The sequence below is a fragment of the Fonsecaea erecta genome, assembly GCF_001651985.1.
Source record: "Fonsecaea erecta strain CBS 125763 chromosome Unknown Scaff1, whole genome shotgun sequence".
Classification (NCBI taxonomy): domain Eukaryota; kingdom Fungi; phylum Ascomycota; class Eurotiomycetes; order Chaetothyriales; family Herpotrichiellaceae; genus Fonsecaea; species Fonsecaea erecta.
In genome coordinates, this window is record NW_017387244.1 from 2,183,155 (window position 1) to 2,209,801 (window position 26,647).

At 53.7% G+C, this 26,647-nt stretch overlaps 11 protein-coding genes across 11 annotated transcripts; 6 read left to right on the forward strand and 5 right to left on the reverse strand.

Moving 5' to 3' along the window:
- Positions 1–304: 304 nt before the first annotated feature.
- Positions 305–2,218, forward strand: AYL99_00763 (D-arabinono-1,4-lactone oxidase; the record flags this gene model as incomplete). The annotated part of the gene is made up of 1 exon (XM_018832279.1): positions 305–2,218. One exon carries the CDS (start codon positions 305–307, stop codon positions 2,216–2,218), a length of 1,914 nt encoding a protein of 637 aa, XP_018698158.1.
- Positions 2,219–2,896: 678 nt separating this feature from the next.
- AYL99_00764 (hypothetical protein) lies at positions 2,897–5,294 on the reverse strand (the record flags this gene model as incomplete). Its single annotated transcript, XM_018832280.1, has 6 exons — positions 2,897–3,151; positions 3,288–4,056; positions 4,179–4,340; positions 4,418–5,001; positions 5,063–5,111; positions 5,164–5,294. The coding sequence occupies 6 exons, from the start codon at positions 5,292–5,294 to the stop codon at positions 2,897–2,899; spliced, it is 1,950 nt and encodes a 649-aa protein (XP_018698159.1).
- Positions 5,295–7,505: 2,211 nt separating this feature from the next.
- On the reverse strand, positions 7,506–8,108 carry AYL99_00765 (hypothetical protein; the record flags this gene model as incomplete). Its single annotated transcript, XM_018832281.1, has 3 exons — positions 7,506–7,771; positions 7,843–7,996; positions 8,046–8,108. The coding sequence occupies 3 exons, from the start codon at positions 8,106–8,108 to the stop codon at positions 7,506–7,508; spliced, it is 483 nt and encodes a 160-aa protein (XP_018698160.1).
- Positions 8,109–9,916: 1,808 nt separating this feature from the next.
- On the forward strand, positions 9,917–11,674 carry AYL99_00766 (hypothetical protein; the record flags this gene model as incomplete). Its single annotated transcript, XM_018832282.1, has 4 exons — positions 9,917–9,947; positions 10,081–10,568; positions 10,623–10,766; positions 10,841–11,674. 4 exons carry the CDS (start codon positions 9,917–9,919, stop codon positions 11,672–11,674), a joined length of 1,497 nt encoding a protein of 498 aa, XP_018698161.1.
- Positions 11,675–12,137: 463 nt separating this feature from the next.
- On the forward strand, positions 12,138–13,944 carry AYL99_00767 (hypothetical protein; the record flags this gene model as incomplete). Its single annotated transcript, XM_018832283.1, has 3 exons — positions 12,138–12,251; positions 12,310–12,774; positions 12,835–13,944. 3 exons carry the CDS (start codon positions 12,138–12,140, stop codon positions 13,942–13,944), a joined length of 1,689 nt encoding a protein of 562 aa, XP_018698162.1.
- A 478-nt stretch (positions 13,945–14,422) lies between these two features.
- AYL99_00768 (hypothetical protein) lies at positions 14,423–15,247 on the reverse strand (the record flags this gene model as incomplete). The annotated part of the gene is made up of 1 exon (XM_018832284.1): positions 14,423–15,247. The coding sequence occupies one exon, from the start codon at positions 15,245–15,247 to the stop codon at positions 14,423–14,425; it is 825 nt and encodes a 274-aa protein (XP_018698163.1).
- Positions 15,248–16,319: 1,072 nt separating this feature from the next.
- Positions 16,320–16,939, forward strand: AYL99_00769 (hypothetical protein; the record flags this gene model as incomplete). The annotated part of the gene is made up of 2 exons (XM_018832285.1): positions 16,320–16,481; positions 16,535–16,939. 2 exons carry the CDS (start codon positions 16,320–16,322, stop codon positions 16,937–16,939), a joined length of 567 nt encoding a protein of 188 aa, XP_018698164.1.
- A 144-nt stretch (positions 16,940–17,083) lies between these two features.
- AYL99_00770 (hypothetical protein) lies at positions 17,084–18,175 on the reverse strand (the record flags this gene model as incomplete). Its single annotated transcript, XM_018832286.1, has 1 exon — positions 17,084–18,175. One exon carries the CDS (start codon positions 18,173–18,175, stop codon positions 17,084–17,086), a length of 1,092 nt encoding a protein of 363 aa, XP_018698165.1.
- A 1,429-nt stretch (positions 18,176–19,604) lies between these two features.
- On the forward strand, positions 19,605–23,882 carry AYL99_00771 (hypothetical protein; the record flags this gene model as incomplete). The annotated part of the gene is made up of 10 exons (XM_018832287.1): positions 19,605–19,797; positions 19,846–20,320; positions 20,371–21,059; positions 21,116–21,773; positions 21,825–21,947; positions 21,994–22,717; positions 22,783–23,104; positions 23,153–23,289; positions 23,367–23,583; positions 23,647–23,882. 10 exons carry the CDS (start codon positions 19,605–19,607, stop codon positions 23,880–23,882), a joined length of 3,774 nt encoding a protein of 1,257 aa, XP_018698166.1.
- Positions 23,883–24,232: 350 nt separating this feature from the next.
- Positions 24,233–24,961, forward strand: AYL99_00772 (hypothetical protein; the record flags this gene model as incomplete). Its single annotated transcript, XM_018832288.1, has 1 exon — positions 24,233–24,961. The coding sequence occupies one exon, from the start codon at positions 24,233–24,235 to the stop codon at positions 24,959–24,961; it is 729 nt and encodes a 242-aa protein (XP_018698167.1).
- A 63-nt stretch (positions 24,962–25,024) lies between these two features.
- On the reverse strand, positions 25,025–26,341 carry AYL99_00773 (hypothetical protein; the record flags this gene model as incomplete). Its single annotated transcript, XM_018832289.1, has 1 exon — positions 25,025–26,341. One exon carries the CDS (start codon positions 26,339–26,341, stop codon positions 25,025–25,027), a length of 1,317 nt encoding a protein of 438 aa, XP_018698168.1.
- Between the last annotated feature and the right edge of the window lie 306 nt (positions 26,342–26,647).

Below are 26,647 nucleotides of genomic sequence, written 5' to 3' on the forward strand. Positions count from 1 at the left end.
TAAAAGAAAGAGGATTGGCTAATTTTCGTCTGGAGGAATATGTGCTTGATACAACGAACTTAGCGGACAATGGACTTCGGCCCGGTGCTGGCTTTGAAACCGCTGTCGTCAATTGTCGTCCAATCGGAGCGTGCTTAGGTAACGAGATTCGTCATTGGGGTCTAGATTCATTCCGAGGTTGCTTGGCACTATTTCTTTCCTTCTGCCCGTCGCTGCCCGTCGCATCAAACCACCTCAACTGAATGTACCAGTCCCTTGTTATTGACTTCCCAGAAGTCCCTTGTGCCGCCGTGTGCTGATAGCCATGGACTGGGCGGCGTCGAATCTCCCTCAGACGAAACCCAATACCTCCGTCCTCTCCACGGGCCCCACCGCCACCGTCAATCTGGACCCGAGACTACAGCGCGAGCTGTCCCGGCTCGATGACTCCATCCCGTTCAACCCCAAAGCCCGCTATCTGCATCATACCTGGGCGCAGACATTCTTCTCGCGACCGGAGCTGTACTTTCAGCCGGCGTCAATCCCCGAGTTACAGAAAGTGGTCACTCTCGCGCGGCGATGTCGAAAACGCATCTGTGTGACCGGATTCGGACACTCGCCATCAGATCTCACCTGTACCTCGTCGTGGCTGATCAACCTCGACCACCTCAATCAAGTCCTCGAGAAGGGGGTCGATGGTACTCCTGGCCTCTATCGCATCCAGGCCGGCATATCCCTGCATGATTTGAACACGGTACTGGCCCAGGACGGCTATACGTTGCCCAATCTGGGATCTATCGATGTCCAGTCGGTCGCTGGAGTCATCTCAACTGGGACGCACGGTTCGAGTCTCAAACACGGCTTGATCTCCGAGTCTATAACCTCCATGACAATCCTCCTCTCCAACTCGCAACTCGTCACATGTTCTGCGACCAAAAATCCAGAGCTCTTCCGGGCTGGGCTTCTCTCGCTGGGGGCTCTGGGCATTATTGTCGAGATCACCATCCAGGCGGTTCCCGATTTCAAAATCTCCTGGTCCCAGTCGCTGCACACCTTGCGCTCCGTTCTCGAATCCTGGAACACCGACCTGTGGACCAAGGACGAATTCACTCGGGTCTGGTGGCTTCCGTACCTCGACCGCGCTGTGATTTGGCGCGGCTCACGAACCGACTCCCCCAGTCGTCCACCGAACACCACTTTCTACGGCGGTATGTTCGGCTACTACGTCTATCACAATCTGCTGTGGTTGTCCAACACCTTCCCGCGTATTCTGCCGTGGATCGAATGGTTCGTTTTCGGCATGCAATACGGCTTTAAACCGGGCAGCTTTGTCATGTCCGCGGTGCAGCCCGCGCGCGAGGGGCTGCTGATGGATTGCCTTTACTCTCAGTTTGTGAACGAATGGGCTTTGCCGCTTGACAAGGGTCCCGAGGCTATCACTCGGCTCTCGGCGTGGATCAACCATGACGATGCCAAGGCGCGGATTCCCATCTCCAGCAAGGGAATCTGGGTGCATTGCCCCGTCGAAGTGCGCGTCACCCATACCGGTCAGGTCAACCCCAATCGTTCCGGCGTGAGACCGTATCTCGACCCGACCGTCCCCGACGGTCCGACGCTCTATCTGAATGCCACGCTGTATCGGCCCTACGGCCGTGACCCACCCTGCCACGCCACGTACTACGAGGCCTTCGAATACCTGATGCGGGAGCTGGGTGGGAAGCCGCACTGGGCCAAGAACTTCTCAGACACGGTGGGCGCGTACATCAACGAGGCATACGGCAACGACATGCGCGACTTCATGAAGACCCGAGACGAAAGTGACCCCGAGGGCATGTTCCTGGGGGAGTGGCACCAGCGAAATCTCCCCTTGAAGACAACAACAACATCTACCGGTGGTAGCGGGAAAGACGCGCCACACGCCGGGTTGAGGCTGATGGAGGGAGAAGTCCGCCGGACGAAGAAGGGGCTCGGCTGGGGATTCGGTGACGGCATCTTGTGGGAGGGGAGACAGGCTTCGACGACGCCAGGGGATGATGACGGCGACAACGACAACGACAACGTGGCCGGAGGTCTCGGAGTCGGCGCGGGTGGTGTCAGCAAGAAAGCGGGAGACGGCGAGGAGACCCCAAGCCCCCCTGCGACCACGACCAGCGAGGAATCATTCGACTACATGGCCCGAGGCGAGGCGAGCGTCTACTACACCGTGAAGGAAGGTGGAGGTGGTGGTGATGATGAATGAGTGAGTGAGTTATGCGCGAACGCAGTTCGTCGTCATCGCGAGGAGCGAATTCGTGGTGGTAGTGAGTGGGTGCTGGGTGCTGGGGGAGAGAGAGAAGGGAGAGACTCGTTCCCTTTTTAACTACTTACTCAGATATATTATATATACATATAGCTCATAGCTCCCGCGGAGTCCATGAATGATACAGTTTTCCCCCAATCTATCTTATCTTTTCTATTTGTTTAGCACTACTCTGGCACACGTCTACTTTGTTGTTGTTGGGGTGAGATCAGCGTATCCGGACGAACATGGCTGAATGAACCCCTCTGGACATTGCGCATGTTGACTGCATAGATTGATTGATTGGGTGATTTATTGATTCTTTCCTTGGTTCGTTCATTCATTCATTCATTCATTTGTTCATTGATTGTGTGTCGAATTCAATATATATATCATCCAAAAAGAAAAGCGGCTATGTAAATGTAGACAGGGGGGCATTTCATTCTAGGAATCTTCGACATCATGACACATCTTTCCTTGCGTGGCGCTCGCTGGCTGGCTTGCTCATCCGCCACCATCGTCCAGGTAGGTAGGTATGTACCTCACCTCTCTTGTCGAGAGGCTTCCTGCGCCACGCGACCTAGTTTCCCTCTACTGTGGTGTGTGTGGCGTGGCCTGACGAGCCGGACGACTTGGGATTCACGCCGTCTTGATGACGTCGCGCGAGATGCTGGCGGCCCTCTCGGCCTCCTCGTGCTCGCGCACCTCGCGCTGCTGCTCACGGATGTCGGCGACGATACCACGGTCGAAGGTGTACAGCGGCTTCAGCTCGGCAGACTTCTGGAACAGCACGTAGCGCTTGAACCACCACGGTAGCCAGGTGCCGACCTGGTAGGACATGAAGCGGCGGGTGGGCACGGCGAAGATGTAGTCGAGTTCTTCGAGCGTGCGTTGCTGTACGATTGGGACAGAGAATGGTTAGCCTGATATTAGAGTATACGGAGCACGGTATGGACGAGTGGCATGAGGGCGAGAAGGGATGGGGACGCAAGGAGAACAGGCTAAGGGTGTTAGGATGTATGTATCTTACCTTGGTCTCGGGAACCCAGAAGAAGATCATGACCAGGGCGACGATGTTCAAGCCCGCAAAGAAGCCAAAGGCGCCGGTGGGGGTGAACGCTTCGAGGATCTTGGGGAAGGTCAGGCCCAGCACGGCGGCCCAGAACAGACACGTCGCCACGGCCCAGCCCATGCCAACCTCGCGATGAGACAGCGGGAAGACCTCGGCGGAGTAGGTGAACGGCACGGGGCCTTCGCCGGGTGAGTAGAATGCGGCGAAGAGGTACACAAACAGGGCGATGACACCCAAGTGAGCACTGCTCGATCGCGGGATATAGAAGGCAAATCCGGCGGCGAGGAGCGTCCAAGCCATGTTCGGGAACGTAAACAAAAGCAAGGCACGTCGGCCGAAGGTGTCGATGGTGAGGAAGGCCGGAATGGCGAAGATGAAGTTAACGGCGCCGAAGCCGAACGAGCCCAACAGCGCCTCAAAGTCGGACGCACCGCCCTCGCGAAAGATTGTCGAGGAGTAGAACGCCATGATATTGATGCCGCACATCTGTTGTGCGATCATGACCGTGAAGGAAGCCAGGGTGGCGCGACGGACACGAGGCATGGTGAACAGCTGCATGAACCGTGATACGTAGGTAGAATCCCCGACAATGTCGTGCTCGATCTGGATCTGGGTGCTGATGTAGTACAAGTCTCTGGCGGCAAGGAGAGGGTGGTTTCTGAGCTTGAGGAGAGATTGGTATGCTTTGGCCGGTTTGCCGTGCTTGATATACCATCTTGGACTCTCTCTGTTCAAGAAACATTGTCAGATTCGGTGTGGTTGAGTCAATATTGGGAAGACCAAGGGGATGATAAGAGGGCGAAGAGGTTCAATGAAAACAGCAAAAGGGGCTGCAAACTGGAGACTTACGGGCAGAAAAAGATCATCCCAGCGAGGGGAATAGCAGGAATGAAGGCTGAGCCGAGCTGAAGTCGCCAGCCAATGTCGCCAGCGTTCCAGACAGCCAAGTTGAATGCGGTGCCCAGGAAAATCCCAAAAGCCGTCCAGAATTGCCACGTCATCACAAGGGCGCTGCGAGCAAATGTCAGCGATATAGTCCTTCCAGGGGATATTACTCTCCAGGGCAAGGGGGAAAGGGGGGGAATCACCCTCGAATTGCGGCGGGAGAGTTCTCAGCAGCGAAGACGGGCGTAGTGGCGCCCTTCAAACCCATACCGATGCCCATGAGAACACGGGTGGCAAGCAACTCTTCCCAGGTCTTGCTAAAGGCGCCACCAATTGGCGTGGCGATCAGAAAGATGGCAGAGGTGAAGATGGTACCTCGACGACCTAGGTAGTAGTTGCAAGGGTCCGACAGCCAGCAGCCCAGGAAGGCACTGCCGATGTAGGGAGCCGAGTTGACGAGACCGATGATCCAGAAATCTCTCTCGTAGCCGGGCTCTCCCTCTGGTGTATTGAGGCCGAAGGCTTCCGGGAACGACAGATTGGCACCGTTGGTCCCGGTTTGATCCCAGCCTTGGACGGCGGCACCGATAGAACAGACGATAACGGTCATGTAGAGCTTCCACGGGTGTTTCCATTTGTGCGAAACTTCCATACGAAGAGCATCCTTCTCCTCGTCGGTCAGAAACGCGAGGTTCTCAAATTGGCCGGGGTTCTGGGCGACCAGGGCGCCCTTCTTGATCAGCTCGACTTCGGAAGCCAGGCCGCCACGGTTGGCGAAATCTTCCACCTGTCGGTCATCACACCGTCAGATTGAGACTTGAGACGAAATATTGGGAGGTGTTTCTCACATCCGCCAACAACTCTTCTTGAGGGATATCAGAAAGTGGATTTGAGATCCTGTCGAAGCTTAGCCAAAACATCTAGACACCAAGGGCGCGGCGCCGCCTACTTTGCATCCAAGTTCTTGTTTCGGTTGAGATCCGCGATGGATGAGCGCCGGCGCTCCGTACCTGTGGGCTTTTCATGGTGGTCTGCGCTAGGCCTGTTGTCGAAGCCATCGGCGGTCTTGGGGTCCGACATATTTGATGTGTGAAAGAACCGGGATTGTCAAAAGGGATTGCCCAGATATGTCGGGACAGGAGATATTCACAAGAGGGAGGGGGACCACGGGGCTCCGTCCCATTCATATACCATGGATCATCTATCCCCAACCCCGCGCGCTGATCCAGTCCACTGGAGATGATCTGGAGTACGGTGACATCGTCTCATACACGGCAAAAGTTTGCATGGGAACCCCCAGTCAAAACGGAGCACAATCCGGCCATTCAGTAGAAAACAATGAGCTTTCTAGAAGGCCGCTTCTCAGACACAAGCCTAGCGGGCGCCCCTCCAACTCGCAGGCAAAGCCCTTGGCAGCGGAGAAACCTCCACCGCACCAAGAACCAAGAAATGTTGGCAGATGTCATCCAGCATCGCCCAGAAATGAGTATCAATAACCTTATAAGTGATCGATATCCCAAAACCGTGCAAGCACAGCCTTTTTCATGGCCTGCCGGGCGTCGTCAATAGAGAAGAAGATGATGGGGAAATTCGGGCAGAGACCCCCACCAGGGATAACTCAAAACACCCAGATATGGGCAAGGAATGATCAAGTGGAGGGAAAAGAGGAATGGAGTCAGCCAAGGATGTAACAGCGGGAATGCCTCGCCAAGTTGCCCGGTGGATGCCAAGGGCGGAGATCACCCATTGGCCGGCTAGGCGGGCGTGGCGGGATCTGGAATGTCGACCGTGGAATATTGAACCGACGTTATCAGCCTGTGGAGGCCTAGCAGCCTTGCTTCTTTTTTTCTGTGGGAACCCACACGTCAGCCTTGGTTAGAGGGACGACATGAGAGTGGAGGTTGTGTATGGAGCTGGAACGGGGCCCCAAATCTCAACTGAAAAAATGTGCTGGCGAGAACGGGCGATGCGGATCGTGCAGGTGGACTCACAGTAGTAATTCACCAGTCCACGGTTGTTTTGTCCTGAATTCTTATCAACATCGAAGACTGAAGAGACACAATGGCCGACGAAGGGCTGGAACCAGAAGCCCGTGGACAAGGGGAGATGCTCATTGTTTCTGCACATGCATGTTTCGGAGTTTGTATCGCTCAATTCCAGGTCCAATCCCCTTAACGGATCGGATTCAGCTCATAAGAAAAAACAAAAAACTCCAGGATTTCATCCCGAGCTCTCAACAGTAAACACGACAATATCTGCTCGTGGTAGGAAGGAGACAATGGGGCACATCTTCAACCCGTCTCCAGCGGTATCGTCGATATTTCCGAAATTCGATCAGGGTAGTAGGAGAAACAGCTGTGTGGCCTCTCTAGCCACAGTGCAAGGTTAAAACGCGAAGTTGTGATGCGACTGACCCGTTGTTCCCACTCGTATTGCCTGCATTCGCGAAGAGGCCAGCTCGTATCTTGTAAGGCACCTACCTCTCTTCTTTGGCCCTTTTGTCCACTCGTAGCAGGGCCAAATGAAAGGGGGATTTGAAGAAACTTGGTGGGAGAACCCTGTCCCTCGCTCAGTTTTCTCCACGTTCTTGACATGTTGATTTCGAGTTTGTCAAAGACACAATGGTAGATCTTGACCCGTAACTCTGGCAAAATGGCGAGGAATGGACACGATCCGTCTTCGGGTGCTCTTGACGCCAGGTGGATTTCATCGGGGCCAGGGAGGTGCAAAGTGAGTCTGTTGATTCCTCCGTGGTAGAGCCTCGAGAGTCTTAGCAATGTGGTCGGAGGGGAAAAGGCCGCCAGCAGTCATAGGAAGCTGAATCTTCACGGTGCGTGGCGTCTCGCCTTCCAGCCTGGAATATTACGGACTTGTTTTCGCTCTAATCGTAAGGGCCACGGTCGAAGGTACTCGATGGCGCTACAAACAAAACGTAGAGAGCACTCGTCAGAAAGAGTCATCTGGTATCAGCTATTACATGCACTCCTGTCTGTCAAGTTGCCCTTTCACCCCATCATTACCACCAACCCCTGACAGAACTTCATCCCCGTATCAAGCATATGACAATCCACAGGCATAAGGGGTATCTCTGAAAATAAGGACGATAGAATGCGCCATCCTCACCAGCCGACTGCGCATGAACCCAAGACCTGAGACTTCCAATTTTGACCAGCGGACACTGGTTCACTTCCTCCATCTAGACGCGGCTGCGTCGGTACCAGGGTCGGCGGCGTCCGTATCTGACAGCCTTGGTAAGCACATACTGATTCCCAGCAAGTTTTGTGGTCAACCTTACGCTCCGTTGGCGGCAGGAGCCGCCGCAACAGTCTTGCGCCTCTCACGATGAACGAACCAGATGCCCACCAGAGCGCTCAGGATCCACAGGATCGCAGATAAGAAAGAGAACGCCTCGGCGGACCTGTAGCGACCGCAGAACCCATGAAAGCTGATCTGGTTCCAGTCGAAGGTGTCTCCATCACAGCTGGTGCCGTTTGCCCATTCGACGAGGAGCCCAAAGGCGGCGAACCAGGCAAACGAGAGGATGATATCCATCGGCCCTATTCAAGAAGAGTAGTCCGCGGTCAGCATGTCTTCCTTTGAACACCATATTGCGTCACTTGACACGTACAGTGAAAGAAGCCACCTGCAAACGGAAGCAACCAGAGAAGACCGAGAAGAAGAGAGATTCCAGCAACGATCTCGATATAGATGAAGCGCGCAAGAGGCCAACCGTTGCCGTGGCGGTAGTCCTGGAGGTAGGAGCCGACGATGCCCGCAACGACCTGTACATAGTTCAGAAATGCTGGTTAGATCGGTCAGAGTTACACTTACCCCCGCGAAAGCGAGCTCGCAGACACGCAGGCCCATCGACACAATCCTGGAGATGACGGGCATTTTGACGAGCGGTTGACTGGTGAGAAGTTTTTTGAGAGAGAAAAGAGATGCTTGGAGGGGAACAGGTAATATTGCCAGTCAGAAAGGGACAAAGTCGGTGAGAAGAATTTCACTTGCCGCTGACGAGGGTGATGTGGTACCTTTTGAGTGAAGGGAGCTCTGTGAAACTTTAAGGGTAGTTGACAAGGCGACACAGAAATTCTCCGTTTGCCAGACACCTACATCACCACTCTATCCTCACCTTGAACTGACATTTCTTGCCTAGGAGATTCATGGCCATGCCATGCCTTGATTTTGTGCCACACCAGACCGTGTGCTGTCCTACCACGACCCTGGTTTAGACATGGGATTGCTCGATAGTCAAGGGGCGCGTGACAGGGGAACGCGTTGCACAAACATGGCAGACGTCATAGGGGACAATTGGGATAGGAAAACATGCTACCAAAACCAGGCAGAATGCTTGAGCCTCACCAACCTGGAAGCCCCACGGGGAGAAGATCTGACAAGGTGCTGAGAGGTGAGGTCGACTTCGACTTTGTTGTGATCCAGAAAGTGGTAAGCGAGAAGCGACGGACCGGAAATCAAGTCCAGCGTGGAGGTCACGAGACACACACATGACGTCAGGTCTCGATCAACTGCGCCCAGAGTTGCTTCGCTTCCATCCATCTTTCCCTCTCTCTCTCTTCTCTATCGTTGAGGTGAAATCTCTTGATGGTGTGTAACCACGTGCCTCGCCCTGATGGCTGACAACCCACGCTGTCCTTTTGACGGAACGCGCAAACCCAACATCCCTCTCGAACCCTTGCCCGTTGTGTTTCTTACCTTCGTCGTGCCGTTCCCTCTCCTGCTTGTTCACGCCAAAACCACGCCTTCCCCTCAATATCGTACAAATCGGCCACTTTTCCCTTGATGTCGTCGTTCATCAGATTCGGGTTCTCCTCACATCTTCTACTCGCTGAACAGCCAGACCTTGGGATCCCCTTGTCGGCGTCGACAGGAATAGGGTGGTGGAATTCTTAGTAGGTGTCTTATTGGTAAAGGCCGCATAGAAAATTGTCCAAGTCGAGAAGGGCGATGGGAACGCATTCAGGTCTCTGGCAATCGTGCATTCGGAAGTCGACCAAAGAAAGCTGAGTCTCGAAAGCGGAAAAGATGGAGCGAACACTATTAGAATTAGTGCTGGAGAGAGTAATGGAGCCGAAATGAGGAGAGGAGTACTCTCCCCATCTCCATGTCGGCAGAGATATACAAGGTAGTTGAGCGTTGAAGAGGAGCTCTCATGATCGTGCCTGAAACGGGCATCTATCTATGGACACTCTCTGTGCGGTATTGTCGACTGAACTGACTTCCGCTTCATTCGTGCTCCAGGACCAAAATGCTTACGGACGTAAATCCTCTATGGGCACCATACTCAATTGTACCAGCCTGGCCTGCCACCCCCATTCGATATGGTAGGGGGCTGATGACTAATAACAAATACCCAATACTCCCTCCTTTTGGGTGGATTGGGTGCCACTGGGTGCCATCCTCCGTATTTTTGTCGGATACGGACTAATTACCTCGTACTTGGGGTAGACCGAGTGTTTCTGGCCCCCATGCCTCCGACCTGCCCGCGTGGGCGGCGTTGGGGTCTTGAACCGATAGCCTGCACTTGGTTTATCTCAATATTCCTGGACGAAGAGGGTCGTCGTTTCCGTCCACTCGGACATGAGGATTCCCCCAAAGCCACTGTTGGGCGTCTATCAAAGCTCGAGTGATCACACACTCCAAGTCTAGGCAATGGTGAACCATGGCCTTCCCAGCAGAGCATGCGCCAACTGCCAGAAGAGAAAGATCAAGGTACGAAAGGTTGCTCCCACCACGGGCATATCCTGGAAGATGTAGATGACACCCTTTCAACAGTGCAACCAAGCCAGACCGGCATGCATCCAATGCATCAAGGCTGACTGGCCCTGCCCTGGGTATCGGCCAGGCGTTGACCTCTATTTTCGCGATCAAACCGAAGGCGTCACCCGCAAATACCAAACGTACCGACCAAAGCACTCCTCCAAGGCTGTATTGGAGGGCAGCTCCAGGCAACGCTCCTCTAACTCGAAAGCCCAGTATCCAGACGCATTGCCCCGCGGGCTGGACATGGACGTCGTGACGCGTGCAGTCTCCTTCTTTTTCTCTCAGTATGTGCACCACCCCCCAGCAACCTCGGAGAAATTTCAATCTGGCTCCTTCGGATATCTGCCGTCACTGTACGCTCAAGGCAGTCCAGACGGTCCTCTGGCTACGATCGTGCGTGCTGCTGCGCTCGCCAGTTACGCCAATGTGGGGAATGTCCCCAGATGGACGCTGGAAAGCTACCGCTTATGCGGGCTGGGCATGCTGAAATGTAGACATGCGCTAGGGGATCTAGTAGAAGCAAAGTCCAACGATATTCTTGCCAGCATTATGCTGTTAGCCATCTACGAGGTGAGTCGTCCCAGCGCGGGAGGATCGAGACGATCAGTAACGGATGAGCGACAGACCATTGCCCTGAAAGGTCGAGAAGCAATGAAGGCATGGAGTCATCACATGCTTGGCGCAGCAGCTCTGATCGACCTCCGTGGTCCGAACCAGTTCCAGGACAGATCTAGCATTCAACTGTTCCTGCAGATTCGACGCCTCATCGTAAGCGCCATCTTATCTCAGCTTGTGTGCTTGGTGGCTGCCACAGGAGTCTTGCTGACAGAAAACGGTGACAGGTTCTCTCTGCGTACCAGCTCCAAAAACCTGTGCCATTTTCCTTGAAGAAATGGCACACATGGGTAGAATGCGCCGATATTGGGGAAAATCGCGAGTTCGTTCATTTCGGTAACCGTCTTGCGGAAATTGTCGAGACGCTCGCGTCTGTCCGGGCACTGATCAAAGCATCTGTGAAACAAGAGATCGAGGACGTCTCATCTATGCTCTTGCCGATCGACAACATGCTTCAGCGTTGGGAGGATCAGCTCCCCATGCCCTGGAGGCCGAGGCCTCATCCTGCCTGCTGCTCTGAGGACTGTTCCCTACACACCCAATTTGAAGGAATGCCCTGTGAGGTCTATCCCGACTTATACTGTGCCTCTATCTGGAACAATTATCGCGGTGCTCGGATCTTGATTCACGAGACGCTGCTGTCCACGGCAGTCTCCTCTCCCATCACCACTGAGGTCGACAGCAAGCAACTACACACGACCATCAATTTGTTACACCGGATGAGCACTGGAATCTGCCTGAGCGTCGACTACCACCTCAGACCCAATCTGAAGACCCCACACTACAATTCCAATGACCACCAGAATGCAATGGGCGCACACTCCATCCCAGGCGGCGAACTCCTCCTCTGGCCCCTCTTCATGGCCGGTGCGTTGCCTACAACCAGCCCCGAACGAAAAATATGGATCTCGAATCATCTGAAACGAATTGGGAATAACCTGGGTATTGGACTGGCGCTTTCCATGAGCCAGAGTTTGTGCCACGAAAGAGACACAATCCCCTTCTCACACAGCGAGCTGTGGGCGTATGGTGACTGTCAGGCCGGAAGTGTCTGGAATTGAAACGGAGCTAAGGTACAAGAGATGGACTAATATGTCTAACTCTGCATGGACAGATGAGGACTTGCGTCGGGTCCTACTGCCGAAGACCCCCTTGCAGCCTAATTACCTATCATCCGTCCTAGTGGCATACGTGCGAAGTGCTTGATATTGAGGCGAATACTCGCCGGTTTTGATTGGTCTCTCCGCAAAGCTAACCAATCACGGACTGGGTTTTCCCTTCCAACCATTCTATAAGTCGCTGCTGCTAGACGACGAGCGAATCGAGCCGGCACGGCAGGGCTCTGCAGCACGCCACTTGATCCAACGGCGGTATACCTGTCGAAATTGAGCCGTCAATATTGGCTCCGTTGTCCGTCTCAAAAGCAGAACTGATGTCGGCATATAAGAGCTCAGTGGCTATTCTTGCCACGCCGAGAGTCGAGCACGGGCTGGCAACTCCAAGTCAGTTTTCTTCACAGAGAAGATGCTCCTCCCGGTGCTTTTGGCCCCCATCGTTGCCTTCGTGGGACTTGCTCAGGGTGCCAAGTTGCCCGTTGTCGACCTTGGGTATGGACTCCATCAAGCAATTGGATACAATGTAGGCAAAAATGATTTGTGCAGCTGCAAGAGGGGATGACTGACTGACCCGTTTGTAGGGGACCTTCGACTTCTACAACTTCTCCAACATCCGATATGCTCGGCCTCCAACCGGCAGTCTTCGCTTCACGGCTCCCCAGCCTCCATTGACGAACAGAACGGTGCAAGATGGCAGCTCCGGAGGCACCTGTCCTCAATCATACCCTGTCTGGTACCTCTGTGGCTTGGCTCTGCTGAGCGGCTCCATTACCTCCACCGCTTCCTGCGATGCCGGCCTTATTCCTAAACCTGAACCTACGGAACAGGAAGACTGCCTATTCCTGGATGTCATTGTCCCGAAACAGATCTTCCCAAACGCCAGCGCAAAACACGCGACAGGAGCCCCGGTGATGGTCTGGGTGTACGGAGGTGGTTTTACGTTCAGCAAGATGTATCAGGATGGAAATCCTGCCGGGCTCATTCAGAGAAGCCGCGAAGAGGACCCCAGTGGCAAAGGCGTGATCTACGTTACCTTCAACTATAGAGTAGGCGACCACGCCCTTACACCCCCTTGATTCTCAGAGGTATCTGACGCAAACCCACAGGGCGGAGCGTTTGGTTTCTTATCAGGACCCAATGTCCAATCCAACGGCACGGCCAACGCGGGCCTTCTTGACCAGCGTATGGCACTCGAGTGGGTGCAACAGTACATCCATCTTTTTGGAGGCGATCCCAAGCAGGTCACCGTGTTCGGACAGTCCGCGGGAGCCGGGTCCATCATGCACCAGATCACGGCGTACGCGGGCTTGAAGGGACCGGCACCTTTCCAGCGGGCCATTCTGCAATCCCCGGGCTTCGAACCGTTTCCCAGTCACTGGGAGCAGGACAACCTGCTGCAGAGGTACCTGGGCCTCCTCAACGTGTCAACCATCCAAGAGGCGCGCGGTTTGCCCTTCGCTGCCCTCTCTGCCGCCAACGTGGAACTCGTCGCATCTTCTCCCTATGGGACGTTCACGTTCGCGCCCACGGTCGACGGCGACCTCGTGCCCAGCCTGCCGGGCAATCTGCTGGCGCAGGGGAACTACGACACGACGGTGCAGATCATGACGGGCTTCAACACGCACGAGACGCTGTACTTCACCGACCCGGACAGCACCAACAACTCGATCTTCCTGTCCAGCATCACGGGGACGTTCCCGGGCATCCAGCCGTCGGTGGCAAACTACGTGGCCGAGACGCTGTACCCGCCGATCTTCAACGGGAGCTACCCCTACACCTCGTTCTACGAGCGCGCCGAGCTCACGCTGCAGGAGAGCGCCTTCACCTGCAACACCTTCTTCCTGCAGACGGCCGCCGCCCGCAAACTGAAGAACCCGGCGGCGGACTACGGCTACCGCTTCAGCGTCCCGCCCGCCTACCACGGCCAAGACGTGGCTTACACGTACTACAACCCCGCGACGGCCGGCGCGAGCGTCAACGCCACCATCGCCCTGCTCATGCAGCGCGCCCTGACGCGCTTCGCGCTGACCGGCAATCCGAACCGCAAGGGCGACGCCCCGAGCACCGTCATGCCTGTATATCAGGACCAGAACCAGAGCCAGGGGGCGGCGGCGGCAGGCAAGATCCTCGACCTCAACGTCACGGGGCTGACGGTGATTGCGGACCCGAACGACAACGATCGCTGTCGCTGGTGGCAGAAGTCGCTGTACTATTGAGTTCGGGAAGCTCGAAGGTAGTACGTACTCCGGAGGGGGGACCTGCATGGATGGTAATTATTATGGTGTGGAGGAGATGAGGAGGCAAACGTGGCACTGTGTAGGGTTGCAGCGGTCAAGGTATCGCTGCGAAGTATATTAAATTGTGCCCAGTTGATACCTTGGATTCCCCGAGTCTGTCCCCATTGGAGGTATATAAAGACATCCTGCCCTTCACGTCAACGTCTTCATCTCAAACAAAGCAAGATAGTGTTGCTCACTATGCTCATTTTTCTTTCTACGTGCCCTTGAGGTTGGGCACAGCTCTCTAGGACTGGCGTGTAGTATGGCATATATACAAGTTGGTTGAATACTAATTATGATTGAACGAGAATCTGCAAACAAGCTATCAATGGTATCTCTAAACTGCAAAAGCAAGTGAATCAGAACACCGCCTAAACCTTTTCACTACACCACACTACACCACACCGTTGACCGATCAATGCTTGCCCTCGGTAAACCACGAAGTCGCCTTGTCCACAATCACCTTCCCACCCGTTTCGATGACATCTCCATGGCAAGGAATGATCCTGTCATAGTCCCACGACTTGATTCTCTTGGCCGACTCCGCAAAACCCTGCCTGTCTTTGCCCGCAGCTGCGTACCACAGAAAGCGCTTTTGCCAGGTCATCTCGCCTTTGGTGTTCATAATACCCGCAAAGAGCTTGGTCAAAAGTCCGGAATTGGGAGCCACTCCAGCCTTAGAGTATTGCTCGGTGGCAGGGAGGTTGAAGAGCAAGTCGGCCTCGATCATGGTCCTGCTGGGTTTGTGGAGGAAGACCAGCTCCTTGTTGGTGTGGGAGTGGAAGTATTCGTACGAGAACTCGGTGTCGAATTCGGGCGTGATGTGCATGTCGAGCTTGTTCTTTGCGGAGAAAACATGTGCAAATTTTATGCCCTTTGTAGCTGGATCGCCCTCCCTCTTCTCTGGCAGCCCTTCCATCCCAATCACTTCTGCTTCGGGGTATTCCTTGGCCCATGTGGAGATGAATATGTGATGCTCGATGTCCGGGGCAACAATGTATTTGATCGGACCCATGGACGTGACTTTGGCCTTGACATCCGGTGTGAGCGCGACGGGAGAAAAGACAGCTACGTTGCCTGTTTGGAGCTTGACCAAGGTCCCCCGACCGCCAAGCTTGATGTGTCCGAACCGCAGGAAAGGTACACTGAGCGTAGTGATATTGGGAGTAACATCTCGGATGACCATGACCTTGGCCGGGTCAGAGGGAATCAAGGAGGCAGCGGATTTGGAGGTAGACATGGTGAAGGCGCAGGTGAAAAGTGGTGTTGTTCTTTGTTGTAGAGGTATTTGGCCTGTTGATGAAGTTATCGAAACTCGTCAAGTCACGATGCTGATGAAGAAAAATCTCGGGTTGAAAGGCAGGGGAAGTCTCATGATATACTTTTCCTGAGCCTCGTATACCAGGTATCAAACCTTTGCTATCAGTCTTTATTCATCGTGGTGGCTTGCATTACCAAGTCATTCGGTTGACTTCTCCCCCGGTCCGCATGGTTGAAGAAATGCAACTGCGAGAGGTCGAGACGTCATGCTGTTAGTGGATGGACGCCCCGCCGCCTCGGCCGTTGGGTTTTTTAAGTAAGACGAAGCCTATTGTGGAAGAGCTTCCAGGCATCCCTACCGAAACTCAAGCGCATATTATTAGGGTTCCTCTCCAGAAGCGAGACTCACTTCTCCTTACTCATCAACAACTGCGTCCAGCCACCGGGCTAGCTGCGGTGCTATGATTGTAATTGCGGTTCTTGGTGTTAGTCAGCCCTTCTTGTCAACCATCCTGTAAAGGTTGATCCTCCGTGGAGCCAAGCGAATTGGGGCAATGGGTCGCTCTCTGGGTGCTATTTGGAATGCTCTTTGGCAGCGGGCGGGCCATCGCCCAGTCCCGCCATGGGGAACCGGCCGTAAAGGTTTTCCAAATACTGCGTATTCGCCTGACCGAGGTAAGAACTGTCTCCTTCAACATCTTTCTCTTTCTCAAATCTCGCGTGGTAGGTGACGGTGCTAACAAGCGATCTGAGGTTATTGATGCTGTCGTGTGATAAAGTCAATCGCAGTCTTCGGCCGGTGCAGAGCCATACTGAAATGAATTGAGATTCGAAGAAAAGAAGATCGAGAAACGTCATGCACGTGTTGAGATACGACCAGACTGAAATGTGCACAGAGAGAGAAGTCAAGGCAGGTTGTGCTGCATGCTCAGCACTGCAAACGAAGAAGGTGCTTCACCTGACTTCACCTTCTTCAGCACCACAGCATCATCACCTCGCGGACCATTGTGCACTTATTTCTTAGCATCAATCAATCACAGACCAGACCCTCGATGCGCATTGTCATCGCTGTGACGTCTCAGGACGACTTCCTACGCACCACCGTCTCCGTCATGGATGCCGATATTGACGCAGAGGAGTGTCGGCTGCTGCATGGCCTCCAACATGAACGACATCCCTCGCAGAAGTACCCACATGAAGAAGCATTCGAGGTTGTCACGGCGCACAAGAAACAAATTCGTCCTCTACAAAGCTGATGCTTTTCCAGGTTGCAGAACTCCCCGCCGACCAATCCAACAGGAAATTATCGATGGCTTCCTTCTCGCCCAGAAAATGGCTTACACCGAGTCTGATACATTGGGTCGTCCAGCTCCTCTCCGTCATAGCATTTTGCGCCCTACTGTTGCACTACCTACGATATACTCGCGCCAAGAAGGCCGCGTTGAGTGAGACATGTAAACGGGACGCCTGGTTTCTGTATGAGAGCAACCTCGCTCAATGTGACATCAATGCTGCAACGGGATTCCGTTTTCGCGGTGGAGCACTGGGGTTGAACTGGATCGAGTACGGGACAATTTTACTTGCTGCGATTGCATGGCATTATGTGGCATGGCTCTTCCAAGGCTGGGTTATTGTGAGGATCTGCTTCGTCGAGACTGGGAGCGAAAGATAGCGGCGATTGTCCAGACCAGCTCGATGTCATGGTTGACATCCAGTGACTGACACCCGGTGAGAGCATCAGGAAACTAGTAAGCAGTGGTATCCGACATTTCTATTTTCTGAATGAATCATATACATCCCCTTTCGTGCTCATTATCTACAGAGATTTGTTCAACGCCAATTTCAAACTTTCTTCCAAGAGCCCGCTGCCTCCACAAACATTGCTTGTCCCTTGGTCAAACTTCCGCTTTATTTCGTTGTGCCACACATCGTTAACTTCGTCACCGAAGGCTTGGTCATCAAGCAGCACATAAGCAGGTTCCTGCCCCGCTTGTTGTATGTGCGCGCCGTCGTCACCCGTGGCAACGGAATACACCAACTTCTTCGTTTCCCTCCTCGGGCTTTGAAGACCCCTGGGAGTGATGAGCAAGAGCTCTGGGTCGTCTCCTGAAGAAGGATTCAACGGCGCCCATGTCTGCCTTATATCAGAAGACGCTAATGCGGCGTCCAGTGCCTTGCTATCGAGCGCCATTCCCGGCGAGCGTAAGAACAGTGCTTGGTCATAGTCCCACCGCCCCCATTGCAATTCTCCCAGTAATTGCGACCTGACCTCCCATGCATCGTATATCCGCACGGGGTGGTATATGAGGTTGTGCAGCTCCTGGATTTCGCGCATGAAACTCAACGTTGATATGTAAAGGGGAGAGGAATCGGTTTCCCACGTGGATGGATAGAGGAGCACGATCGATGGTTCTTTGGACAGCCGCGTGGACGACCGCTGTTGTTTTGCGAAAAGGAGGGCCGAGCACAGGTGGTGTGGCTCAAGGAGGGCGAACATGTACGCAAGACGCTGGAGCGGCGTTTCGTCTCTCGAAGTTGATTCCGACAGGTCTGGAGTGGCGTCCAAGGGAGCTTGTTTCTTGCCTGAGATGATCACCTGGACCTGGCCCGAGTCCATCAGTCCTCCTTCGCTTCCGGACCTCTCAATACCGTCAACGACGATAACAGACTGCGAACCGTCTTGAGGCTGTTCTAACGCTGTCGGCACAGTCTCATTGTCTTCATGTTGAAACTGAGGAGGCAAAGTAGGCACGGGCTTTCGTTCAGGCGGTCGTCGAATGGCTTCTTGTATGGACCGTACAGACTGCTGTTGTAGCACGTATCCCGAGAGAAAGAGCAGGAATGTGAACATGCAGACCACCCCACCAGAGACAATGACCGAGACGGTCGAGTGTGTAAGGAGGACCATTGCCCTGCAGGGATCAATTCGTGATCCGGGAAACGGGGGTATTCATACAGCTGGTTGGCACCGTGGTGGTGGTACGCGGAATGTTCTTGTCCGACCTCTACTTCAAAGATTAGATCTTCTTGGATAGATGCTCGGTGAGTTCTGACTTCCGTCTGCTTTTCTGAGATGGGCTTCGGGTGAGGCCGCTCATGTGCAGGGAACTTGGTCGTCCAGTTATTAGGTACTCCTCGTAGAGTGGGCGTGTTTACAGCCTCCGTTGCGAGGGACGACAGGATTGCTTGGCGGGCCAATGGGGGCTGGCAAGGATCTCCACCAGCACCGCCGCTTTTAGATTGCGGCCACCTGCGGCTCTGCGTATTTTCACATTTTCACCCCGTGCTCTCCACGCTTCCCGCTCGTCGAATATGTGCTCCTCTTTCAAACCCCCCCGGCCTGCTTCGGCAGTTTCCTCCCGTCCCTACTGCGAAAATGCACCTTGTCTCCTCGTCTGAGGTCTCGACCCTCTCTCATAAAGACCCACCGGGTCGCGAGCTGCAGACCTGGCCTGTTCTGTGCAGCTCCCCGAGACAGCCTTTCAATCAACAGAACGACGGTTCCACACATATTCTATCGGGCTGTCCTTCGCGGTACGCATAAGTGCAAGCACAGCCATTAACGTTGCTGTTACCTCCTGCCGTCCAGCCGCTCTACACGAGTGCCGTTCTGAACCCAACGCCATGCCGCTGTCTCAGTGCCACGAGAAGGCCTGCCTTGGGTGACCCTTGCAAGGGCACGCCTAGCCTTCCCACGAAACTTTCGAGGCGACCAGGTTCTAGGCGAAGCCTGCGTGCATGTGCCCAGACTCTGAGGCCGCCCTTCCTTCTCGGTAAGGCTAGTGTATCTGCATGTCTGGGCCACTGCCTTTTAGTTGCCTTTTCATGAGCAATGAACGGCCATGCTGATTCATGGCTGGGTGCTTGGAACCGTGGGACTCACTCAGCAGCAGCAGCCATCCAAATACGCAAGGTGGCACGACTGGTCCAAAATACCATGGGTATCCGCTGCGCTCGTATCGATGGTGAGGCTGAGGCCTGACTTTCACATCCTCAACCCCTCTCCTCCTCTGCCTGACCAAACCTATATCTTTCCGTGTGATCCAGCTGCGCCTGCCTTGATTCTTCTCTCCTGGCAAATTCTCGACGCCAAATCCAAAACTTCAACCCAAAATTGCACTGTGTTGACCATGTCTAACAGCAATGCTTGTGATGGCTGTGACCGGTCTCATGCCCCTGTCTGGCTTTGTTCATCTTGTTCCGGTATCTTACTCTGTGATGAATGCTGGCCAGAACAGGCTGCCCACAAGGCAAAGACCACGAATCTCGGTAAACGGCCCCATGTGAAGGAAGACAGGGCCACGATATTGATGATACGTTCAATCCTGGAGCCGCCGATGGATCCGCAAGAGATCAGGGATCTGCACGACAAAGACCAAGACACAAGATGGTTCGGGGTCGTCAAATCTACTAGTGGTAGAAAATCAGAGTTTTATGACTTTGGCCGTTACGGTCAGGTGATGATGGAGAGCCGGCCACTCGGTGGCGCCGTGAGATACCCAAAGCTAGTCTCTTTCATTGGGGACACTTGTAGGTTCCCTGAGACCTACTTTCTGGCAGCTTTCTAACATGGACAAGATGCCGGGAAGAGCACAATTGTCAAAGCTCTTGTTTCTCACGGCGGTCTGGTGTCACCCGAGACCGACCGCAATTCCCTTCAGACTCCGGTTCCAGGTTCCAGGGCCAATGAAGGAACAGCCACGTCTGAAGGCGTGCACCTTTACGCAGATCCGGAGCATCTGGAGGTTGAGATGCCTATCCTTTACGCGGACTGCGAGGGTTTGAATGCGGGTGAGAAGATACCTTTCGCTGCCGACGAGTCGTCCCATTCCAGGAAGACAACAAAAGAGTCGTCGCACTCCAAAAGATCGATGAAAGAGTCGAGTGGCCCAAGGAAAATAAAAAAGAGGATGCCAGGGAGATCTGTCCCCATTGAATGGACAAAACCAAACGATCCAGTAAAGGGGACTCGAGAGTATGCCGTCACCAATCTGTACCCGAGGTTTCTCTATACATTCTCTGATGCCATTGTTTTCGTCCAGAGAAATCCGAAGTGAGTATGCTTCATTCAGGAGGAGGACCCTACTGACGACGACACACCAGCCAACTCCACATCACGTACAAGTATCTCGTCGACTGGGCAAAGCGCAGTGTCGAAAAATCGCTGAATCAACCTATTCTGCCGAGCGCGATAGTGGTCCTCAACGCTGTCGAGGTAGCTGGTAAGGAGGAGAGATGGACGGTCGAACACGCGACGAATAGTTTTTTTCGAGACGTCGAAGGCATCACAAGCACCGAGCATGATCTCAAAGAGCTCGCGAGAAACTTCGCTCCCGAAGGGGACCGCCGTGGCTTGTCTGCTCGAGAGCTGCTTGAATGCTACTATCGATCTGTCCGCGTCATTCGCATTCCTGCGAAAAGCTCCGAGACGTACAACTTGATCAACAACCAAATCTTGCTCCTCCGGGAGGAGATTGTCAGCGTGTGTCAGACCGCTCACTACGAGAAAAGGATCAAACGCCGGCTGGTCAACGCCGACGACCTGCAGCAATATCTTCAAGCAGGTTTCGAGCATTTTGCCAACGACATTGAAAGACCCTTTGACTTCAGAATGGTGTCCACGCGTAATAAACTCATTGCCCACGACTTTGGCGATCACATTTTGACGTTGGCAAGAACGATTCACGAGAGTACTCGTCACGAGCGTTTGCAACCGATAAAGCTCCTCGCTGGCTTATGTTCGTTGATAGCATCATGCATTCTGCTCGACTACGTCCGAAATAACTTGCAGGGTGAGTCCGTGCAGTTCTTTCGCAATACTAAGACGTCTTAATAACATCTTGGCCAGGCCCTGTGATTGATTATTTCCCGAAAGATTATGCGCCCTTCTGCAGGACAGCCTTACACATGTTCTGCAACGATGTTATGCCTTGTGAATACACAAGTAAGAAAATTCCCTACTGTTTCAACGTCAAGTCAGCCCACGACAAGGGACACCAGAATGAGAAGGGCAAGAGAGAAATCGGAGAGTACAAATCTTCTCTTATGGCTTCTTCATATGAGAAAGACTGGTTGAGGAAGATCGAAAACAATCTGAGGGAGCTCAATAACGCTTTTATACAACAGCTCCGCTCGAAGTTTACACTTCAAAGGCGATCTCGAACTGATCTTTCCAGCAATCAGGAAAGTTCCATTTCAGAGGACCTCAAACTGGTCTCCAGATTACATGATGAGAAGCTTGCCGAGTTCTTCTCGTCCCAGAGTAAATCTTCACTGGACTTCATCAGCTGTGTGAGCTGCTTTCGATGTCTCATGGCAACGCCAGAACACGCGTTGGAATGTGGTCACATCCTCTGCGACTCTTGCATTCGAGAACACGGAGAGGAACAGGATGATCTTATCATTCTGGTCGGAAGCTGCCCCTTACATGGAGGCAAGAAATACATGAACTGGGAAATAGCGAAAAAGCCCGAATTCGCAGGACTCAGGATTCTGTGCCTAGACGGGTGAGTATGTCTCCGCAGCATCTTATAAACGACTAACAATGGCGACTGAAGGGGAGGAATCCGTGGGATCGTGGAGCTCGAAATTTTAGCTGCCATTGAAAATTGCATCAACAGTTACCATTCAACCCCTGGGATTCAAATCCAGCAACTGTTCGACCTTATTGTGGGAACAAGGTGAGTGGGCTGACCTCTGTCCCTCTGCCAATTCTGACTCGCTTAGCACCGGTGGCATTGTCGCTCTCGGTTTGGTAGCAGCCCAGTGGTCGGTATCTGAATGCACGCACAGGTTCAGGAATGTTTGTCGGAAAGCATTCTCCGAACGGGAATTCGCAGATACAGTCTTCGAGAAACTGGCGACCTTGAACCACGGGAGTAAATATAGGACGACACCATTACACGAAGTTTTGCAAGAGTCCTTTGGCGACGATCTTTTGTTTGGGGGGAGGAGTACCGCGGCGAGATATGCCACGAAGGTAGCTGTGGTGTCTACGTCAGGTACAGGGAACCGAGCCTTGATCATGGCCAACTACAACCGCCAGCAGACCTCGGATCCCGGTTACACTTTGGAAACCGCCAGAGTTCCGAGCGAAGCATTCCGTGTCTGGGAAGCTGCCGCGGCAACCTCTGCCGCCCCGTCATATTTCAAACCTTTTGTGCGGCGTGGAAGGACTTATCTTGATGGGGCCATCAATCATAACAACCCCGTGATTGTCGCGAAAAGGGAGCGAAGGTTGCTATGGCCAGATGTTGAATCTCGACACCCTGATATTTTTCTCTCACTTGGCACAGGTCAACATGCAGCAGAAATGACCCGAAAACTGGAGAAGCTCTCTGGCCATTCCAGAGAGGATCATATCAGAAGAAGACAGCAAAAGGAAGTACCGCGAGACTCTCGAAAGCGCTATCGAGCCATCAAGGGCATCCAAAACTACTTCAGCGTCCTCGTAAGTATCATGGCGCCACCTCCTTCTCCCAATGGTCCATGGCACCTCTGACCTTGCTCCTTCAGGTCGACAAAATTGATAATATCCTCGACACTGAATGGGCCTGGAATGAGTTCTACCGCGACACGGTAGGCGAGCAGTGGGCAACGGACTTTGCGTCCCATTATGTCCGCATCAATCCTGACCTCCGACAAAAGCCACCACCATTAGATGCAAAACTTGAAGTGGACAACCTTCAAGCCAGGGTACATAAACTGCTGAGACAAGCTCCATTAGCCCGCGAGATTACAGAAATTGCGAACACTCTCGTTGCCAGCACCTTCTATTTCAAAAAGGACGAGTCACATGTCCGTGGTGACAAGCAAAAACGGGCCTTCGTCTGCTCAGGTGAGTGCAGATGACAACGGGAAGGAATCGACTAACAAGTTCGAAAAGGCCATATCCGCTGCAAGCTCGCCCACCAGGACCAGAGCATCAAAACTCTGGCTGAATTTCTCCAAAACCACATCATCGGGGACTTTGTCCCCTGTTTTGTTGTGAAGAAGCATTTGACTTCGTCGGACGAACACACGGTGCGTAATTACTGTCTTGTAATTTGAGGAACATCTCTTCTGCATAGGAGCAGCGCTGAATTGAAATTGTGGTACAGCTCTTCGATCTGGACAGAGAGTTCCTTGCCGACATGTACACTCGCAAAGTGTTCGAGGGAGCATGGAATGGAGAGATCGAGCTTTGGGACCGCGAGGAACCAGTCTACATCCTCTTGCGGCTGAGACAGTCTAACTCGAAGTCGGGTAGAGTCCACACGTGTGACTATCCCATCAGTGGCTTCCCGCGCAAATTTATCGTGGAGAATGAGAGGAACGGTATGACTTCTTCCCACTAGCTCTTCCATCTCGATCCCGAACAGGACTGACACAGAACTGCAGCGTCGAGATTGCAGAAACGGGTGCAGGAGCTGGCAAGACGTCGTGAAGCCGCGAGCGAGGCCACAGCTTCTTTGCCATTGTCACCTACCGCCCAGCCTACTCCCCCAAAGTCGTCAAACAACCTTGCTCGGGTAACGACGACAGAGAGCCTGGCGGATTCAGACCGAGAATTCGATGATGGGCTTCTGTCAGAACAGGTGATGAAAGAGTATGAGGTGTGGTCGACGCCAGACTGATATTGAAGATTTTGGCGAGGGAGGTCATTGCGAAACCCGTGTTGCGGTAACTATCTAGGGAGTCAGGCTGATAAGTACCGCTCTTAATGTTAATATCTTCGTTCACTCTAATTGGTACACTTCATCCGTCCTCATCTAATAGCACCATATATAGAGCTAGTCGTTGGTGGTCACTATCTGTGCATAGGGCGGCACCACGCTAAGCCGAAAGAAGGGTAATGGCTCCCATGACGTTGCTGCACGTTTTCTGTGGTATGCGATAATGAAACATGTTCACCCACGCCACACAAGGTGACCCAGAGACCGACCGACTCTTTCCCCCGCCCCTCTATCGATAATAAACAGCTACCATGACGCACCGCGCCGATGCCTCCAACACGCTCGACAACCGCGGCTACAGCGGTCCGCTGGTGCGCGGCCAAAACCCTGCCCTGCTCTTAGAAACCGCCATGCGCGACCGCATTACCGACTCTCTCTACTGGAAAGAACAATGCTTCGGGTTGAACGCAGCCACTCTGTGCGACCGAGCTGTCGAACTCACCTACATTGGCGGCACGTACGGCGTCGCCATGAAACCTACGCCCTTCATCTGCCTCGCCTTCAAACTCCTTACCCTCGTCCCCGACCGGGAGATCGTGCTTGAATACCTCAAAAACGGGGGCGAAGAGTGGAAATACTTGAGGGCACTCGCGGCATTCTATGTCCGCCTGACATTTGAGCCGGCAGACGTCTACAAGACCCTGGAGCCGTTTCTGGAGGACTCGCGAAAATTAAGACAGCGGAGGAAGGAGTCTTACGTGTTGATCCACATGGACGAGTTTGTGGATAATCTGCTCACGAAGGACAGGGTGTGCGGGACGAGTTTGTGGAAACTGCCGGCCAGGCAGCTGTTGGAGGATCTAGAACAGCTGGATGAGAGGGTCAGTCCGTTGCAGGCGGAGCTGGATGCCATGGAAGAAGAGGAGGAAGAAGGGGCAAACGGCGAGAAACACGATGAGGATACGGGTGGAACGGCTTCTGAGGATGGGAGGAGTCCTAGGTCGTTGAGCAGGAGCAGAAGTCGTTCGATCAGTGATTGAAGCCAAGGCACGCATTACATGGTCTGCACCAACATCAGAGCTTGTCACTTGAGATGCGTCACCTCAGACGACGACAAACTCGTCCTCCTCGGGGGATGGTGACCCAACCCTCTCCGATCTCGACTTGGTCAGCTCGCCCTCAATGTCGCCGACACCGTGTCCTGCATCTTCTATTCCAAATGGCGCAAGCATCAACGCCTGAGATCTGATAAGGTCGATCAGGGACGTGCTGTCATCGTGGCGTTCCCATGTCGGGTGCTTGACGTCCTGCGACGGCGGCTCACTCTGGGTCGTGGCGGAAGCCGCCTCTCGATCATTGTCGCCATCATCAATGCCGCTCTCGAATGACTCCTCGAGATGTGCGGAGTGTTGAGATTCTCTATGAGCACCGTTCTCCAGGTCTCCTTGCTCGTGCGCTTCGGTCGCTTCATCCTCCCGGCCCAGCGACTCAGGCTGCTCCGGACTCTTCGGGATGGCCAAGCTCAGTTCATCTGAGCCCACGGACTGATCATCATCGTCCCCATTTTCGCTCCTAAACGATCGCTCCGAAGCATTGTCGGCCTCTGCGGCAGCAACATCATCCTGCTGACTCCAGCTTCCCTCGCCCTCTTCACGAGACACGAGGTCGCGTCCCCTCCACACCTCCCGCCTCACATACCTCCTCCACTCAGGTGCGTCGCATGAGGCATCGAGTAATTGGGGCATGCTCGGGCCACCAATTTCAGTGTTTACGACATTCAGCAATGTCATGGAAAAGCGACCGTCACGCATATCTCCATATTTAGCAGCATTGCCAGCCCCCTCTAGTTCCCGCCGTGTCAACGCGCCCACATGGCCATATACACGAACGGGCCATACATTCCACTGCTGTTGCAGCTGCTCAACCGTTGCATCGACCACGTCATTAACATGGTTTCTGTCCTTTGGGTGGAAATTTTGTTCGAAATTGATGAGCAACACCGGCTCATTGGAGTTTATGTGGACATGCCTTGGATGGGGAACAGTAGGATCGAGGAGCTTTTTGAGCATCGAGGCGACGGTCTTCCCTGGAACCTCTCTTTCCATATCCCCACTGTTGCTGTGCTCGTCGCTGCTGATCTGATGCTCCCCTTCAACGTGCGATGCTTCACAGGTGATTAAGTTCCTCGCGACGAGGTTGGCGACTTTCTGGGCGTCCTCGTCGCCGTAGCCACCCCAGTGCAACACGGCGTCACATATTTTGGCCACGAGGAGGATCCCGGCACCAGTATGTCCCGCGCCTGTGTCCTCATGTGTGGCGCCCTCTTCGCTAAAGGAGATGATATCGTCAACATTGACCCCGAGGGACCCTGGTAGGTCCAGAATGCTCATCGTCTGAGCTTGTGCGTCTGGAATATCCATCGTCTTCTTCTCCCCGATGATGGATGTCCGCGATAAGCTCGGGAGCGGTGGCGACCTGCAATTGTATCTCGTGTTTTATGCGGCTGCGCAGTCGCGATGTGTGTGTGTATGTGTGTGTGTGTGTGTATGTGTGTGTGTGTGTATGTGTGTATTGAGCTTGCTCGTCACTTTTTTCCCAGTGGCACGCGTCTGACCAGATCTAAAGCTTCAGAATCCTGAATGTCGATATTGCGTCAGCGCTCCTGCTGAACCGGTTCCTGGGGTCTCAGACGATCGATATCCAGAGTAGACAAGCAATATTATATA